Genomic DNA, 17,512 nt, shown 5'->3' on the forward strand with positions numbered 1-17,512 from the left:
GTACAGTAAGTGGTAAAGCAAACACTTTATCTTTATTGTTTGAAATCATTCAGTGTGTATGAACTGTACTGACTATGGGCAGTATTGAATGAGGCTGATTAGCCATGTTTTATGGCGATTTTGTGCAATTTTCGTGCTGTAAGGCGATTTGTTTGACTAAAACGGTGAATCACCCTATTCAATGACCAGATGGCGAATACATTTCAAGGTCTTTATCGCCATGATTCACCGAGTAGCAATCGCTATCTTTTTATGGTGAAGTGGAATGTGAACTTTTAAAATAAAGTGTTTTGTTTTTTACATTTGGTGTTAAAAAATCAGGAATTTTATTCTGAGGAGGGGCATGCTATTTTTATTCATGTGCTATAAGCACATGAATATATATTTAATTAAAAAAAAATAGTTTGTTTTTTTTTTTTACACAGAGCAGCCAGCAGGGGGCCGGGAGCCGAGCCGCTCATTAGATATTCATATATTCACTGCACCCGATCATTACATATGCATGATCGGGTGTAGTGAATACCCGGTCCCCTGTTGGCTATCCCAGGGGGCAGCCTGTGCTGCCTGGCTCCCGGGGAGCCCACCTCCCCCCCACATACGTTCTGGGGCAGGCAGGGAGACTTCCATCTCCCTGCCTGCCGCCGTCCTCAGGCTCCCTGCGGCATCGGTCAAGGGCAGTGAGCCCCTGACTCGTTAAATACTGGAGCCGGCGAGGCTCCGGAACGCGGCGGGCAGTGGCGAATGTGCAGCGAATCCTAAACAGGATTCGCTGCACATCGTCAAAATTCTCATTGAATACTGCCCATTCTGTAGCTCCGGGGTGTTCTAAGGAAATTGTTACCTGCCTTTAACTCATAGTAGGGGTTATTTAAACCCGATAGTTGTTGTGCAACTTCGCAAGCTGATCAATTATCGAACAACTGTGCATCCATATGAATTGTGGTGTGCAAGCACAAGGCCACACAGTGAAAAAAAAAAAACATTTTCACATTACCCTCGCAATATGACCAACAGGAAGCCGCCATTTGGGGATGTAACCGGACATTTTCTGGGAATGTCAGAAAACACTGAGGCGCGCCCAGTGGAAGGGTCAGCGTTATTTACACTCAGAAAGACTGGAAAAATCATTTGATGGTGAGTGAGGATTTGCAGATGATATGCGATCCATTTGCAAAACGTTCTCAGATTTGCATGTGGCTGAATTTGTCTGTCTTACAAAAAGGAGGACTGTTGCAGTCCCCAACTAAAGGTATTTGGGGAATACTTATGAGTGCAGATAGTTTTTTTTTTAGTTCAATTAAATCTGAGAAGCATACCAATGAAAATAAACAAACAATGACAACAGAAACAAAATCAATTTTCAGCCTTTTTTTTTTTAGGGCGAAATGGCTTCGCCCCACTCAATGCCCGCTGCTGGAAAAATCGGCTGAAAACCACATGGATTGGCAAATTCCACCAATCCATGTGTTTTCAACCACTTTTGGTCAAATATGCGGGCGCTTTTGACTGCTTTTGGATCAGTTTTTGACCATGCTGATTTGCTCCCCCGAAAAATAACTGTCAAGTAGAAGATGATATAATTAAGATACCGCATGGTCTGGTGTATGAGGTAAAACACAGAGGGGGGTATGCAATGTGGGATCACGGCTGTCGATACCCGCCGACAGCCGTGATCCAGGCCCATTTGTGTCAGATCGACCGCATAACGACAGACGGGATTCAATGTCCCGCCTGCTGATGGGCGCGGCTGCGAATACAGCCGTGGATTGTCGATCCGCGGCCCCGGATAACGCCAATCCACGGCCGTTATCGGCAGAACGGGCCCGACAGCTTCTGAAGTCAGGCCTGTTCTGCCGTGATCCCGCATCAATTCTGTCATTAATGACAGCATTGAATAGGGAGCCGCCGCTATTTACCATGTCGGAAATAGCGGCAGCAGATTGCATACCCCCCATAGATACTCAAACGGAGAGTACCCTCTGCAGAAATGCTCAAGGAAATTCTTCTGTAGGGGTAAGTTTCCAAGTAGTACTCAACCCAGACCCATTGTTTAGCCATGGAATTGGGTTCTACTTATTACAGTACTTGCAGTTGCCATCCGTCTTTGATTATATAGGATGTTTGTATGCTATGATAATTAATAACACTGCTATCCAGTGCAAATATTCTTCCCATAGTATGATTGATTTGGAACAACGATATTAAACAAAGTTATAGAAGTATGTCAAATGCCAACATATATGAGGGTGGATCAATAAGTACCTGTGTTTGAAGACAGGTGGCGTTGCTGAGGAATGTTGGTATTACTATTTTGCACTACCATCTTTCAAACAACGCCATACCAAATTTCAGATTGATTCATAGGTTTGTTTTTTTGGTACTTGTTTCCTAGCACGACGCCCGTCGTAGGTGATCGCATACCTTAAGTTAACGTATGCGATGGACGTGACCGATGCGATTTCAGAGCTATTTTTAGCCTTTACCCCCAAAATTTAAAAATCGCGTCCCTTAAGTTAAGGTTACATAGGGAACAATGTTAAATGGGCCAATGGACCCGATTTTTATACCCACCCTTATGGGTATTTAACATGAGAAATGCCCCCCCCCCCCCCCCCATTGTTAACGCCACCCCACGATGAGGGGTGGCGGTATGCGTCCTCCAACCTTTTCATACCCCCACTATCCACGTCGGCGTGGAGTTGATTTTATATAGTGTGGCGAGCGCAGCGAGCCACCGAGCCCGAAGCTTGGCGAGCGAAGCGAGCCCCGCGTGGGGACGCTTAATACCTGTGAAGTAATGCGCGTCCCCTCGCTGTGCTCGCCACACTATATAAAATAAACTCCACACTGACGTGGATAGTAGGGGTATGAAAAGGTCGGAGGACGCGTACCGCTGCGCTCGCCACACTTCGGGTTGGCGTTGATCGTGGGGCGGTGTTAACAATGGGGGGGCATTTGACCCATCAGAGTTGGGAAACAAAAATTGGGGTCTGGGGGCCATTTAACATTGGGGCCAATGTAAAATCGGGTCTCAGGGACCATTTTACATTGATTTCATTGTAAAAATTTGGTTGCATGCGATGCGATCGACACGATTTCGGGGGGTCCCGATGGACACAATTTTTATCGCTGGCGCCGTGCTCGGAAACAAGTACTGTTTTTTTTTTGCACCACGACAATGCACCCATATCCGGAATTGTTGCAGGCAAATTGGCTGAATTGCGCTATGAATTTTTTTCCCCGCGAGCCACATCGCAGGGAGTCAAGTCGAGTGAGTATGGTGGATGCGGCAACAATTCAAACACCGGTAACTAATTGATCCACCTTCATGCATAAATATTTGCATTGTTCATTGGTTATGCTCTACCTTTATTAAACCGTTTTACACAGTGTTCATGTCATTCAGCATTACATTTTTTATGATGGGGGTGGGGTTTAAATAGAAATCCAATGAGGTGTTTCCCACTGGGAACAATGATTGCAAATCTGTTAATAAATAATTAATATATATTGCCTTCATGTTCCATGCAAACATTTATTTTACTGCAATTCCCCACAGGCTGTAAAAGGCATTTTACTAAGGTACATCAGGTCAACAGTATTGAATGGGCATTCACTATTTATGCAAAATTGATTTTAGAAGGATATATCAAAAGAAGTAGTATTGTCACAGATGTGAACAATACACTAGGCTATTTATGCAAGGGGATTTACCATGTCCGATTTAATGATAGCACAATATGTGCCCTGCACAGTCCTCCAACTGAATGATATCTGCACCAGCATCTAAAGACAGACCTGTCGCGTGCCGGAGTGGTGCCCCTGGGAACATAGAGACAGGGGGGTGACGAGGAGGGGTGAAGAGCATGCAGAGAGGGAGGGGGGACGCAGGGTGGCATAGAATGCTGGAAGGGGAGATGCAGGGTGGCTGAGGACGAAGGGATGGAGGAGGTATGCAGGGTGGCACAGGACTCAGAGTGTGAGGGGGGCATGGTGGCACAGGATGCAGGGTAGGAGGGGGAATGCAAAGTGGCAGAGGATTCAGGGAGTGGAGTATCAAAGTGGTGAAGGATGCAGGGAGGGGAGATGCAGATTGGCGTAGGTTGCATGGTGGCAGAGGATACAGGGAGGGGGGGGGACACAGGGTGGCATAGGATGTGGGGTGGTGGAGGATACAGGTAGGGAGGGGGGAAGCAGGGTGGTGGAGGAAGCAGGGTCGGAGGAGTTATGCAGGGTGGCGTATATGTATATATAGATATGTATACATACATACATACATTATTATATATATATATATATATATATATATATATATATATATATATATATATATATACACACACACACACACACACACACACACACACACACACACACATATATATATACATATATACAGATGGAGCCGGGCTCCCTCTTGCTGGCGAATTGCCAGACTGTCACCGCTGGCGATCCGCCAGCAGCCTGGCTCTCCATCTGACTGAGACGCGCACGCACGTCTCAGGTTCCGTGCGGCGGTGCGACGGGAACCTGTCCGTCTCCGCTTCAGGGAGACGGACAGGGTTAGGGGGGGGGGGGTGCGGGGAGGTGGTGGGGACCCCGGGTGACCGCCGACAAGCCGGCGGGGACCCGGGGGAAGCCATCGGAAGGGGACGCGCGCTTATCTCGTGCCCACGCTTCCCCTTTAGCAGGTACAGATGGCGGGTGGCGGGGGATGGCGTCGCCATAGCCATCCCCTGCAAAGACAAGCCCGGCTCCATCTGTATATACACACACAAACACGTGTATGTATACTGTATATATATATATATATATATATATATATATATATATATATATATATATAGATAGATACATACATACATATATATACATACACACACACACACATATATACACTGAGGCAGGCTATTATTACAACTGAAACTGACTGTACCTGCCTGTGGCCGCCCTCAGACCTGCTAAGCTGCTGCCGCCGCCCATCGGATTCGGCTCGCTGGGGTACATCACATGGGCAGCCATTCTTTCTCCGGACCGCGGGAGCAGATGTGTGCGCCCACGCATGCGCACCAGCCCTCTCACGGCCATTTTAACTTTGGGCACAGCCGAGGCTGGCCACGGCCACATTCAATTAGGGCATATTGCTGCGGCCACTAACCACGCAGATGGCCTGGCTTCCCGGTGGGCCAATCCGCCCCTGGACTATGCAGCCCCATTTGCACTCATTGGTAACCTGGTTTACATAGACAACACTGATCACCCACTTTATCTCTTGTCAACATTTATGGTGACTCATTTAAATGCACCCCACTTATTTATTTATTTATTAAAAGTTTCTTATATAGCTCACACAGATTCCACTGCGCTTTTACAGAGAATATATGAACACTAAATCAGTCCCTGCCCCAGTGCAGCTTACAATCTATATTCCCTACCACATGTAACGGACACACATTCATTCTAGGGTTAATTTTGTTGGAAGCAAATAAACCTAACATTATATTTTGGGATTGTGAGAGGAAACCCAAGCAATACGGGGAGAATATACAAACTCAGCACAGTGAGGTCCATGGTGGGAATCGAACCCATGACCTCAGTGCTGTGAGGCAGTAATGCTAACCATCACACCGTCCGTACTGCCCATGCTATAAAATGATTGTGATGTTTTGTCTAATACATTGTCAGCCTTCACAATTCAGTCAAAATTGTAAAGCAGCATGAACCCAAAATGTATGTCGCACTAAACAAAACATTTTCTACAAAGTACTGGGAAAAAATTAACATCCCTTCCTTTTTTTTCTTTATATGAACAGATTTAGGATAAAAGTGAAGTATAGAAGAATGATAATCAGTAAAACGTATTATAGGTTTATGTGTTTTAGAGCTTTATTTGTGTCTTTATCTGTTCTTTTTATACTGTCTGATTATTCTTTAAGTATTGAGGACACTTTTGCTCCCTTCTCAGAAAGTTTGTGCTGGAAAGGACAACATACTGTGCCTCATTACGCGAGACAGAAGCAGAAATGCCTCAACCTACCTGCATATCCTGATTAATTCATAACAAGCAACACATTTATAATTTACACCCTCACTCAACTGAGCAACTCAACTGGTGAATAAATTATTAAAGTGTGAGGGCTTTTTAACCTTTCCAGCGCCAGTTATTAAATCATCAAAGTGGGGTGATGAGGAAATCACAACCGAATCAACGGGATGCAGTTAAAATCCCTGCGGTCGGGATCCCGGCGTTCAGAATCCCGACGCTGGAATCCCGACCGCCGAAATCCCGACACTTTCTCCCTCCGGGGGTGTCCACAACACCCCTGGAGGGAGAATAAATTAGTGTGCCGAGCGTAGCGAGGCACCGGGCCCGCTGCGTGGCGAGCGCAGCGAGCCCGCAAGGGGGGGGAAATCCATGTCCCCCCTTGTCGGGATTTTGGCGGTCGGGATTCCGGCGTCTGGATTTTGAACGCCGGGATCCCGACCGCCGGGATTTCATACTGAATCCGAATCAACAAGTCAAGAGGTAGCAGTCTGTTAACCTGGACCGTTCTTCTTTAAAAATCAATTCTCTGCTAATGTTCCTGACCTATATAAAGTGATTAACAATTTACATATTCCATATACTATACGTTTGCATACATTATAGAGAAGGTGCCACTTGCAGGAACAACTTCTATTTAAAATCTTGCTTCAAATTAACAATTTACAATGCAACTATAGTTAGCTGTATTTAAGTGTTTCCATGCTTTCATACATAGCTTATTAACTGTATCCATGTTTTCCATTCTTTAAATGTTTAAATATACAATGACTTTCAGGCACTGAATAACTGACAGGAAGTTAACATTAAGAGGTGGTGGTTGTTCAGAACTTTCCATCTCTGAAATATTCAATGGTTTAAAACTATGGAGAGAAGTTAAAAGACAAAATATAAACAAAATAAAAAACTTCTGTTTTACCCATCCATTATCTCAATATAAATAATGTATAATATCTCTTTAATGCTTCATAGAGCTAAAGAAGGTTGTTTGTGTTTTTGTAATGAAAGCTCATCAAAAAACTGATGGGAAAACTAAAATGTGCGCTAGCCATTAACAAATGTATCAGCAAAAGATCTCCTTCCGTGATTAAGCCCTTCTGTGCTGTAGATTTATCTAACAAACTTGGATAACCCTTCCTGCCTAGGTGATGGACTATAGTGAGTAAACAGTGTGCAGGCAGCTGATTGGCTGAGCTGCCAGCTGGCAGATGGAGTGCATAATCACCCTAATTAGCTGGTAGTATTAGCTCTGTGTCTCTGCTGTCCACTGTCATAATGCAGCAAGTATTCCAGACACTCAGCACAAAAACAGTTTCTTGTTAGAATGACATGTAAAAAAAAGAATATGCTCATTCTGTTCTCTTTCATGTAACGCTACAGTTATATAAATAGCAGTAATTTACAGCAATGACCATGTATCTTGAACCAAGGAGAGGTTTTTCAGGTTATCTTAATCGGTAATGGGTAGGCCAAAACGTAAGTAGACTCCTGAAAACAATCCAAAAATGAGGTTGTAAAGCAGGGATGGGCAACCTTTGGCCCTCCAGCTGTTGTTGAACTACCCATCCCAGCATGCCCTGTTACAGTTTTGCTGGTACTTGTGTATTATAGCGGCGCCCCCGATTTCCATCACGCGATTTTTTAATCGCATCGCATGCCATGCACCCGATGGCATGCGATGCGACGCAATTTTTGCCCCCTATACGATGAAAGATTGTATAAGCACCTTAAAGGGTGCTTTTAAGCACCGTAATGGGTGCTTACAATGTTAAATGCACCCTCACGCCACCCCCCCACTATAAACGTGAACCCGAAGCGTGGCGAGCGTAGCGAGCCCGCGAGGGGCGGTGGTACGCGTCCTCCGACCTTTTCATACCCCCACTTTCCACGTCGGCGTGGAGTTGAGAATAGAAAGTGTGGCGAGCGCAGCGAGCCACCGAGCCCGAAGCGTGGCGAGCCCCGCGAGGGGACGCGGATACCTTCACAGGTATCGGAGTCCCCTCGCGGCCTTCACAGGTATCCGCGTCCCCTCGCTGCGCTCACCACACTTTCTATTCACGAGTACCGCCGCGCTGCGCTCGCCACGCTTCGGGTTCACGTTTATAGTGGGGGGGGGGGGTGGCGGGGGGGTGCGGGTGCTTATACAATGTTTAATCGCATTGCATAGCATTGTATGGCATATACAATGTCATACAATTTTAAAATTGTATGGCATTGTACAATATCGCGCGATATCGCATGCCTTATGGTAGCGATTTTGCTATTTGGCCATGCTAAAACTTTCTACAGGGCATGGTGGGATGGGTAGTTTGCAACAGGATTATGGAACCTTTGTACCTACAGCTGTTGTTAAAGGTTTGTTCATACAGTTCCATGTAGTCCATGCTATTGTGCCTTTCTGGTGACTGTATACAACTGCACTGAAAATGCTTGTTTCCATAGGGATGATAATTCTTATAATGATAACCAAATCACACATGTTGCCTCCTTGGACCATCATGCCTTGGACTGCTTTCAAGTGGGTACATTGAGTGTATGATTTCAAATAATAAGAATGCAATTAAAGAACAAAAATATTAAGGGCGTACCTGACACTGTATGCCGCAGACACAACACCAACCCTTCTAAATGACGATACAATATTTTATTGAGCTTTGCTATAACGTAATATACAGTATCAGCATTTTTTTATATTTGTCTTTATAAAATGATAATGCAGAAAGCTTCAGTATATGAACCGCCCACTCCAGCCGGTCAGTACAGGTAAGTTACCGATTTCACAATACTGAAAAATTCCTGAATAGCGGTGCACATGTACTACTTGTGATGGCAGATACAGTGACGATATTAGGAGATGTTGAACCCTGCAACTGTAATTTCTTAAGCAGTTGTAAAGGCGCCGGTAGCTTACTTGCGATGGACATTACAAAGAACCCTAGGATTGATTCATAGGTACATCTTTGTATGCAAGCAGCGGACCAGAGACTCTGTCAGTGGGCATCTCTGTCAAAATACCTACGGCAGCGTCATTAGCATATTTCCGCAGATCCACATTTGCGATGCATGCACCTCTTGATCATGCTCATTGTACCATGAGCAACACGTTAAAAAAAAAAAAAACGACTTTGTTTGACAAGGCCTGATGAGCTCATAGGACAACAGTCATGTCTAGGGATGATTAAAAACATAGGGGCAGATGTATTAACCCTGGTGAAGAGATAAAGTGGAGATAAAGTAGAAGATGATAATGCACCAGCCAATCAGCAATGTTTGAAAATTGATAGTTATGGGCCCTACACACGTAGCGATATACAGGCATTTTCTCAGCCATTTTACTTAATTTAACTGCATTGCTCAGAAAATGGCTTTAAAGCGTTGTGTGTGTTTGTGTAGAGGCCATAGCGATGTGTGGCCCCGCCCATCGCTATCTCTCGGCGATTAATAGCCAGCGTGATGGTTACTAATTGGTCGGGGTCAGTGTTCTCACCAGAACAGCTGACAGATGGCTCAGCACACATTGCTGGCACATCGCTGTGCAGCGCTGTGTGATCTAGCATTGCTCAGAATGTTCATCTACACACATCGCTTTGTGTGTAGGCCGCATTAGTTGACTGGCTGGTGCGTTATCACCTTCCACTTTATAGATCTGCCCTATAGCCTTGCAAGGCCCTATTTTTCATTTTTCATGACCTACTTTAAAACAATACATCCCCCTCTACATCCCACGGATCCTCTGAAATGAAAAGAGAATATGAAACAAGAACCAAAATGTTCATCTTGTCAGTCAGTACTATCTAACTTATGCACAGTGTGATGTGGGCTGTGTAACATTTGGTAGTCAAGAACCTATTTATATAGGAGTTCATGGCACAGTTGAAGTCATAGAAAACATTGTGTCGCCCATTGCTTTAAGATACATGCGTCGCCTACATGCATTGTGTGGGCTGAATCAATATTCAGGAGAATGATGCCATATCAAGGTCACTGCTTCCTAGTGAATTGATAGGCTGTACCCACAGATGGCTTCCTCAATCATATTTATGTGACAAGACTTACAAAAAAAATAAAAAAATTTCAATTTGCAATATCCGTACCAAAGCGAGCTATACTGTGCTGTTTTACATCTTCACCGCTATGCTAATGTAGAAGACACAAGGCTCTGATCTTAGTATAACAGGTACATATGGAGCAGACCTGTGCTTTCAGACTTCAATGTGTGTGTTATGTATTATATATATATTTATGTATGCATATTATGTATATAATGGTCATTCACTTAATGTCTACTTAAAAGAACCACTAAAACCGCAAGCTTGATTTTTTTTTTTTTCAATGCAGACAACTAGGTGAAACCACAGTAATTGCAGTTATTAGGTCAACACTAGCCTTGCCCCTCTGCATGAATATGAATGTGCATAGTACTATATTTCCACAAAGCATGTCTGCCAAGCTATGACTCTATGCAGTCATGCTCTAGAACAGGCCTAGCTCACCTGTGGCTCTCCAGCTGTTGTGAAACTACAGGTCCCAGCATGCCTTACCACAGTTTCGCTATTACAGAGTGCTAAAACGATGGCAAGGCATGCTGGGACAAGTAGTTTCACAGCAGCTGGAGAGGCACAGGTTGGCCAGACCTGCTCTAGAACGTTCTGGCTAAAGAAGCGCCTATGGTGAACATATTTTACGTATAAACACTCCAGTTATTCAATTTATTATATTATATAATATAAATTAATAGATTATATTTTCAGATATTCTTTACATGAGCTTGGAGAAAGATCCCAGCTATAATTCCGACACATTCGTTTAATAGTCAATTTGATGCAATATTAGATCAAAACTATGTATCTATTGATTTCAGCGTTATGTATTAATTCATAGTCAATACTCCAGAGCAAACAAGGCACTGGCTGTGATATGTATATAACGCAACACTGTCTCAACTCAACCAGTGTACATGGCTGATATAGAAGAATAACACATTCTAAAACCATCAACAGGATCAAATAAAAATATAAGCCAGAAAACATTGAGTATTAAAAACAAATACAGAATGAAAATGGAATAAATAAAACAGGAGCAATCATCTAATGGGTATTATTTTAATTTGCTGTAGGGTTTGTGGCAGGAAAAAATGTCTTCCCCTTAGAGAAAGATTTCCTAAGAACAAATAGCAGCATTGCAGGGAAATTCCTCATTTATTTTAATAGCTCCTTCAGATTTATTTTGATTTCAAAAATAGACTATTGATTTTCTACTGTTTATGACTGTTTTTATCATAATTTACAAGAACAGTGGTCGAACATCTCCGCAATCTGTCTGTGCTTTCTAGAGTGTGGGCCAAGCTGTTTTCTTTCGTTATATACTGTGTTGATTTTCATTCCCCTTATCCTGCAGGGCTACGACACAACAGGGCTACCTAGCAACTGTCTCCATGAAGGTTGGATAGTGATGGGAAGTCACAGTGATGGGAGGGGGAGTGAAGTGTTCCATCTTAAGCATCAATATACATGAGGGGGTTAATACCCAAAGGCTTATACTAAAGGGCCTGCAGGGCGAGGTCGATCTTCTTTACACTGCTGCACTGCTGATGCATCCACAAAATCCCTTCTCCTCGTGAAACATAAGTTACAATCCTCTTTTCTCAGGTACTCATATACTTAAAAGCAATTTGAGCTCCATTTGAAATGTTTGTTATACTTTAATAAGGGAATTTGGGTTGAAGAACAACTACACAGACTGCCCTGCTCTCTACAGATTGTTAGTTCTCAAAAGCAGGGTCCTCTATCTTGTGGTAAATGTTTACTGCTGCTGGACAGTAAAGTTGCACATAACCAGTTGTAATTATCTGGGCGCGAGAACTCCTATACACCATACCCTCCAACATGACCCACTCCATTAGGAACAAAGGGGAGAGGGGTTCATTCTAGCACCCGCTATCTTTGAAAACCCATGTAGGTCCTGTTCCCTGCCTGGGGTGTCACTGTCTGCTGTAGTGCTTCTAGCACAGTGTGGTCTGTATATCAGTACTGATATGCAAACCAGACCTGTGCTAGAAAACACCACAGCAGACAGCGACACCCCAGGCAGGGAACAGGAACTGCATGGGTTTTCAAAGATAGTGGGTGCTAGAATGAAACGCTGATTGGTGCCATGGCATACTTCTCCACTCTTATCACCGCTTCATACATCTACCTTAATATGATGTGTTCCTGGACTTCCTTGCCAGTGGCCATTGCAGTGTTGGGACTGCAGCACAGTCCAAAATGTAAATAAGGGAGCCACACCACTGGCCAGCAGTGGGTCTGGCTTCCCTATTCTGCGCTGTAGATCCACATCTGCTACTGGCAAGAAAGTCAAGGAACAGAGCATTATGTAACAAAATGGGTCTTGTTGAAGGCTACGATATACTATGTAATTATATATTCATAATTTTTTTATTAATTGTTCGTCTGCATCATATATAAAACTGTATTGCTCTACTAGCAACTTATAGGCTTCAAAAAGTTATAAGGGTTAAGGCAATGACCAACAACATTTTTTAAGTTGGCACAGTATCTGCACTAGCTATATTTATCATCTACACAGGACTTTCCTTGGTAAGGGCTGTACCTAAAAATGTTTTTAGGTACTACAGTATATACTATAAATAATCAATTACTACAGTTTAACGAAGATCATAGGCTATCTTAAGAAAAATAAGTTGCAATACCACCTACCACCTAATTTTTACTGATCTGTTGATTACACTAGCCCAGTGGTTCCCAAACTGTGTACCGCAGTTCCCTGAGGTGCCATAAAAGTATTCTGATACTCTAGGGTGCCGTGATTAAAAAAAAAAGGGAACCCCTGCACTAGCCAGATGGCGAGCCCTATATAGCCAAATTACCTGGGCTTCCATTGTTCTATCTCAAAGCCTTCAAGAAAAACTGGACTAGGGCTTGCTATGTAGGGTTGGTGAGAGTAATAACTGCAATCAAGACATTTGAGATTCTAATTTGGGGGGTGAACACAGTAAATTTGTAAATCCTGCATTATCACATAAGCAGTCCATTTCAGATCTGGTGGCACTAGTCTAGCAGCTACATTTGTGAACACTTGAGCATCCCTCGTATGTTGATGTCCACATACACGTATACTGTATAAGGATGGCGGTTGTCATGTGCAAAAGTTACTGCTTTGCATGATTACTACGTAAGGTACAGTATCTAAGAGAGCCATTCTTACTCCAGTGCAAGAATTGTAGCAGCCACCAGCCATATTACAAACTGCAAAAGTAGAGGGCAAGTGGTAAGCAAAATGACGTTCAATCATTGTTTTATTTATCATGAATATAAATATAAAAGTACACAGTATTCACAGTCATAAAATTGTGAAAATGTACAGTTTAAATGAGTGCATTACGGGGGGGGGGGGATCAATATTGTTGGCCCTTGGACACCAGAACCAAACCAACCCGAAACGGTGCAACTAACTACACACCAGCTTCTCCACTGTTGGGTCCAGATAAAACCATGGATCCTACCTTTGCAGAAGAGGGCTTCTCCGAACGGAGATCCCAATCATTTATGCAAGGGGAAGTAAATTATGTGGAAGTTAACTTTTTATCATTTCCTCTATAAAAGTATAATTAGCATAATAAGTCTCGCAGGTAAGAAAATTAGGTCACAGAAGAGAGGGAGCGAACGACTACTCTGAAAAAAAAATATTTGGACCATCTTGTTATGTTTGGGATCCTAAGCCAATGTTTTACTATGGAGTAGATATTCTAGAAATTTTAAGGAAATCATATCGCCTCAGTACACCGAGATAAAAGTTATATCAAAGGTGTGCAGAATTATACATACATATGGAGAGTGCAATACAAGTTATTTTGAGGATCCAGAATTCACCTAAACCACCTCTCTTCATGGCATACTGACAGATTGCTCTGAAATGTTTTATTTTTTATTTTTATTTAAGAGCCCACCCTTACAGCCATACAAAATGTAAGAAATGAGGATGATCAAAATGCAGTCAAACTGATCATCACATACACTGTACCTATTGGTTATGAATATTTTTATTCATCCTAATGACCTGTGACATTTACCCTTATATAGGAACTATAATTTTTGTTATACAACAATTTATATTTGAACTTATATAACAAATGTGCAAAATATCCACTAAAAATGCCAACATCGCTCACATCTCTCACAGAGATGTTGGCACTCAACAAATCAAAGTTTGATGACAAAAGAATGGAATCATGAATACGTTTTTCAACTTGGTCAGTGCTTAGAAATCTTTTTTTGAATTGTGGCGCCCTAGTGTATTAGAATGTTTTACATGGCAACCATAAGTTTCGTATTAATAAATTTAGGGGGAAAAAATATACAACAAAGTAAATTGTGATTACATGTCATCTGTAACTTTCATTGTGGTGTGAGGGGCAAAATCGGATTCTATATGTCCACATATTTTATAATTGGCAGCCACCAGCACTGGTTTTGCCTTATACTGTACATTGAGCATAATTCATTTGAATTGGTCCTAGACACCGGTGCAAGTGTCCCCAGGCACCCCACAGGATACGGTCGGTTGGTCGACCTAATGATGGTCGACAGTCATTAGGTTGACATACTACAAGGTCGACAGGTGTCTAGGTCGACATGAGACAAGGTTGACAGGTGTCTAGGTCGACATGAGACAAGGTCGACATGAGACAAGATCGACAGGTGTCTAGGTCGACACAAGCGTTAGGTCGACATGTGTTAGGTCAACAGGCAAAAGGTCGACATGGGTTTTTTCTAAATTTTTTTGAGCCGACATGTGGTATTTCATGCCCTACAATCCATTAGGGCATGGTGGGAGAATAAAATAGTGCCCAAAGCATGGCGAGTGCAGCGAGGGGACGCGGTGCACTATAAACTGTGTCCATGTCGACTGTGTCGACATTCAGGGAAAAAAAAACTGAGAAAAAACCCATGTCGACCCTGTGCAATGTTGATATAGACATCTGTCGACCTCAGAGTATGTTGACCTAATGACTGTCGACCATCATTAGATCGACCCAATGGTCCCAACCCCCCAGGGTGTCACGGAACACAGAATGGGAACCACTGAACTAGGATGAAAAAATTGATGAGGCAACCATGGAATATATATATATATATATATATATATATATATATATATGTGTGTAGCACAAAGACACAAAGAATTGCAACTTTGTTGCTAGTACATTATGTATTCTTGCACTGGATATATAGATAATAAACCTTAGTAACTTTCTACATTTAAAACGGCCAAAAGTCTGATGTCATAGTGCTGCGGTCAGATGTCACTTTCAAGTTATTTGTACGGATTTAGAAATATCTGTAAAGAATAGCTATATATTCTGAATAAATGCTATGGACAATATACTTAAATTTAGAAATATTGGTCCTATTAACATCCAATAATAAATGAATGTCCATAAAGGCTTGTTTTTTTTGTTGTTGTTTTTTTAAAGCATCACATACATTAAAGCAATATAAATTATTTTAAATGTACAGGTTTGTAAATTGTAAACTAGAATACATTGTTTGCCAGTTTCCTAAAAAAACAAACCTCCCCCCCTGCAATCTATAATCTTGCAAATCCAATATTTTAAACATCCAACATTGTTCACATTGATAATAAAGTTCACATGCATATTCTGTTACCTTATTCTTGCCCCCACAGTGGCAGCAGACTGTCCAAAGGTATTTCAGGGTTCTCCATACCAGGATAATGAAAAGACCCCCAAAAAATGTCACCATAGAAGAGGCCAGGAAAGCCCACCACATGCGCTGTCCCCTACTGTCACACGGAACATCCTGGGTTACTGGTATAATGAAGGCAGCCTCCACTTTAGGTGAAAGGATGGAGGAGTCCAGGTGCAGGTTGTTGTTGTTGATGGCGCTCATGGTTAAACCAATGCTACTGAAGTTGCTTTGGGATTTGTTGCCACTTGCCATTGCTAACAGGAAGACCCAGGAAACCCTGAAAGCCACTTATGTCTCAGCCCCCAAATTCCTGCACCAGCCATATTGCAAAAAGGAAGGGGGCAGGTCAGACAAATTGTGGGGCCTTCTAGAGCTGCCTCCTCAGCATATAAAATAAGGGCAGGCTTCTGACACAAGTGCAGTCTCAACGTTCGATTTAAAACCTCATTTCACAAAGCCAGGGGAGCCCTTAAGATCAAGACAACCCCAGCACCTTCAGAGAACTGTCATAGTCCCTCCATCAAAAACAAGCAAGGCAAAATCCAAAGCAGTCCTTCATTTCTCCCTGATGTTTGGACCTAAATGTGCGTCTTTTTTGTTTATTTGTTTGTTTTCCTATAGAAAAATCAATACAGCATTTATATAGAATACCAAACAATGCTGCCAGTGATATTTATAATATGCAGTCATTGCTTTGCATTTGGGAAGCACGCACATAATATAGGTTCAATAATGCTAAGCATTTCCCAGCACCTGTTAGCAGACGTTTTTACTGTAAATGGGGCAATTGCTGTTCTCAGATTATTATAAGGCAAACCCCTTACTGTGACCAGCGGCTCCTCGGCTCCCTTGCACTGTGCACAGCCATATAGGATTTGCGTACATGGAGGGTCGATTTTCTCTGCTCTTAATATCTGCTGATCAATAACAACCTTGTGGATCGATGCGCTGGATCCCAGTCCTTCCTTCCACTCGAATGAAATCCTGGATGTTGCAGTGTTCAGTGCCGTTCTATCCCTCTCTCCTACACGCTGCTGCCTCCTGCCAGCCTGCTGGCAATCCTCTCCTCCTACCTTCCCTTTTCCTCTTTCTCCTCCGACTGTTCAAGGCTGTAATCCTCCCAGCTGATCGCTTCTGTCCCTCCTCCTCCTCCAGTGCTGTTGCCTCTGTCACATCCCTGTGCTAGGCATAGATGGAGAGAGGACACCCTGGGAAATGGAGGCGAGGAGGGGGGAAGAAAGAAGAAGGGAGGAGGGCAGATTTACAGGTAGCAAGGAGGAGTCACCCTGTATTAGTTCCTTCTCATTCCAACAAGTCAGTGCATTTGCAAGACCCTGGACAGCTACGATGGGCTATTACCCCCACCCCACCGAGGAGATAAAATATGGTGCACTATTGGTGTGAAGGGGTGTGAAAAGAACGTGCATTAGCTTCCCAGGTTATCCTATGACGCAATAACACAGACAGGAGCTGTCAGTATTGTCTTGTATATTTCCTACACACAGCATCATGTGCTAATGCGATTATTCTGCGTATTACTTGCTTCCATCACTCACTGCCCAGTATTCAAACTACACAGCGAGTGCATGGTAGCGGATTCTGTTTTGAATTCACTGTGTGCTCGCCGTGATTCACCCATCTCCACAGTTCGCCGCCAGCCCACCCTACGCAACGCGTTAGGGATTCACGCCCCTTACAGCCAATTGCTGCCAATCTGGCATATGAAGAGACAGGGCGG

General features: G+C 43.2%; 1 protein-coding gene across 21 annotated transcripts in view; it reads right to left on the reverse strand.

Moving 5' to 3' along the window:
* The window catches only part of KCNMA1 (potassium calcium-activated channel subfamily M alpha 1), a 459,278-nt gene extending 442,183 nt beyond the window's left edge, over positions 1-17,095 (reverse strand). For 3 of the 21 annotated variants that reach the window (XM_083146235.1, XM_083146234.1, XM_083146239.1), the window contains exon 1: positions 15,733-17,092. In XM_083146235.1, the coding sequence (XP_083002361.1) occupies positions 15,733-16,026 (294 nt within the window). In that variant the 5' untranslated portion in view covers positions 16,027-17,092. Of the gene's footprint in view, positions 1-15,732 lie in introns of all 21 variants that reach the window. The other 18 variants (XM_083146240.1, XM_083146230.1, XM_083146231.1 and 15 more) reach the window with 17 other exon arrangements.
* Positions 17,096-17,512: the final 417 nt, after the last annotated feature.

The sequence above is a fragment of the Crinia signifera genome, chromosome 6 (assembly GCF_055691185.1).
Source record: "Crinia signifera chromosome 6, ASM5569118v1, whole genome shotgun sequence".
NCBI lineage: Eukaryota > Metazoa > Chordata > Amphibia > Anura > Myobatrachidae > Crinia > Crinia signifera.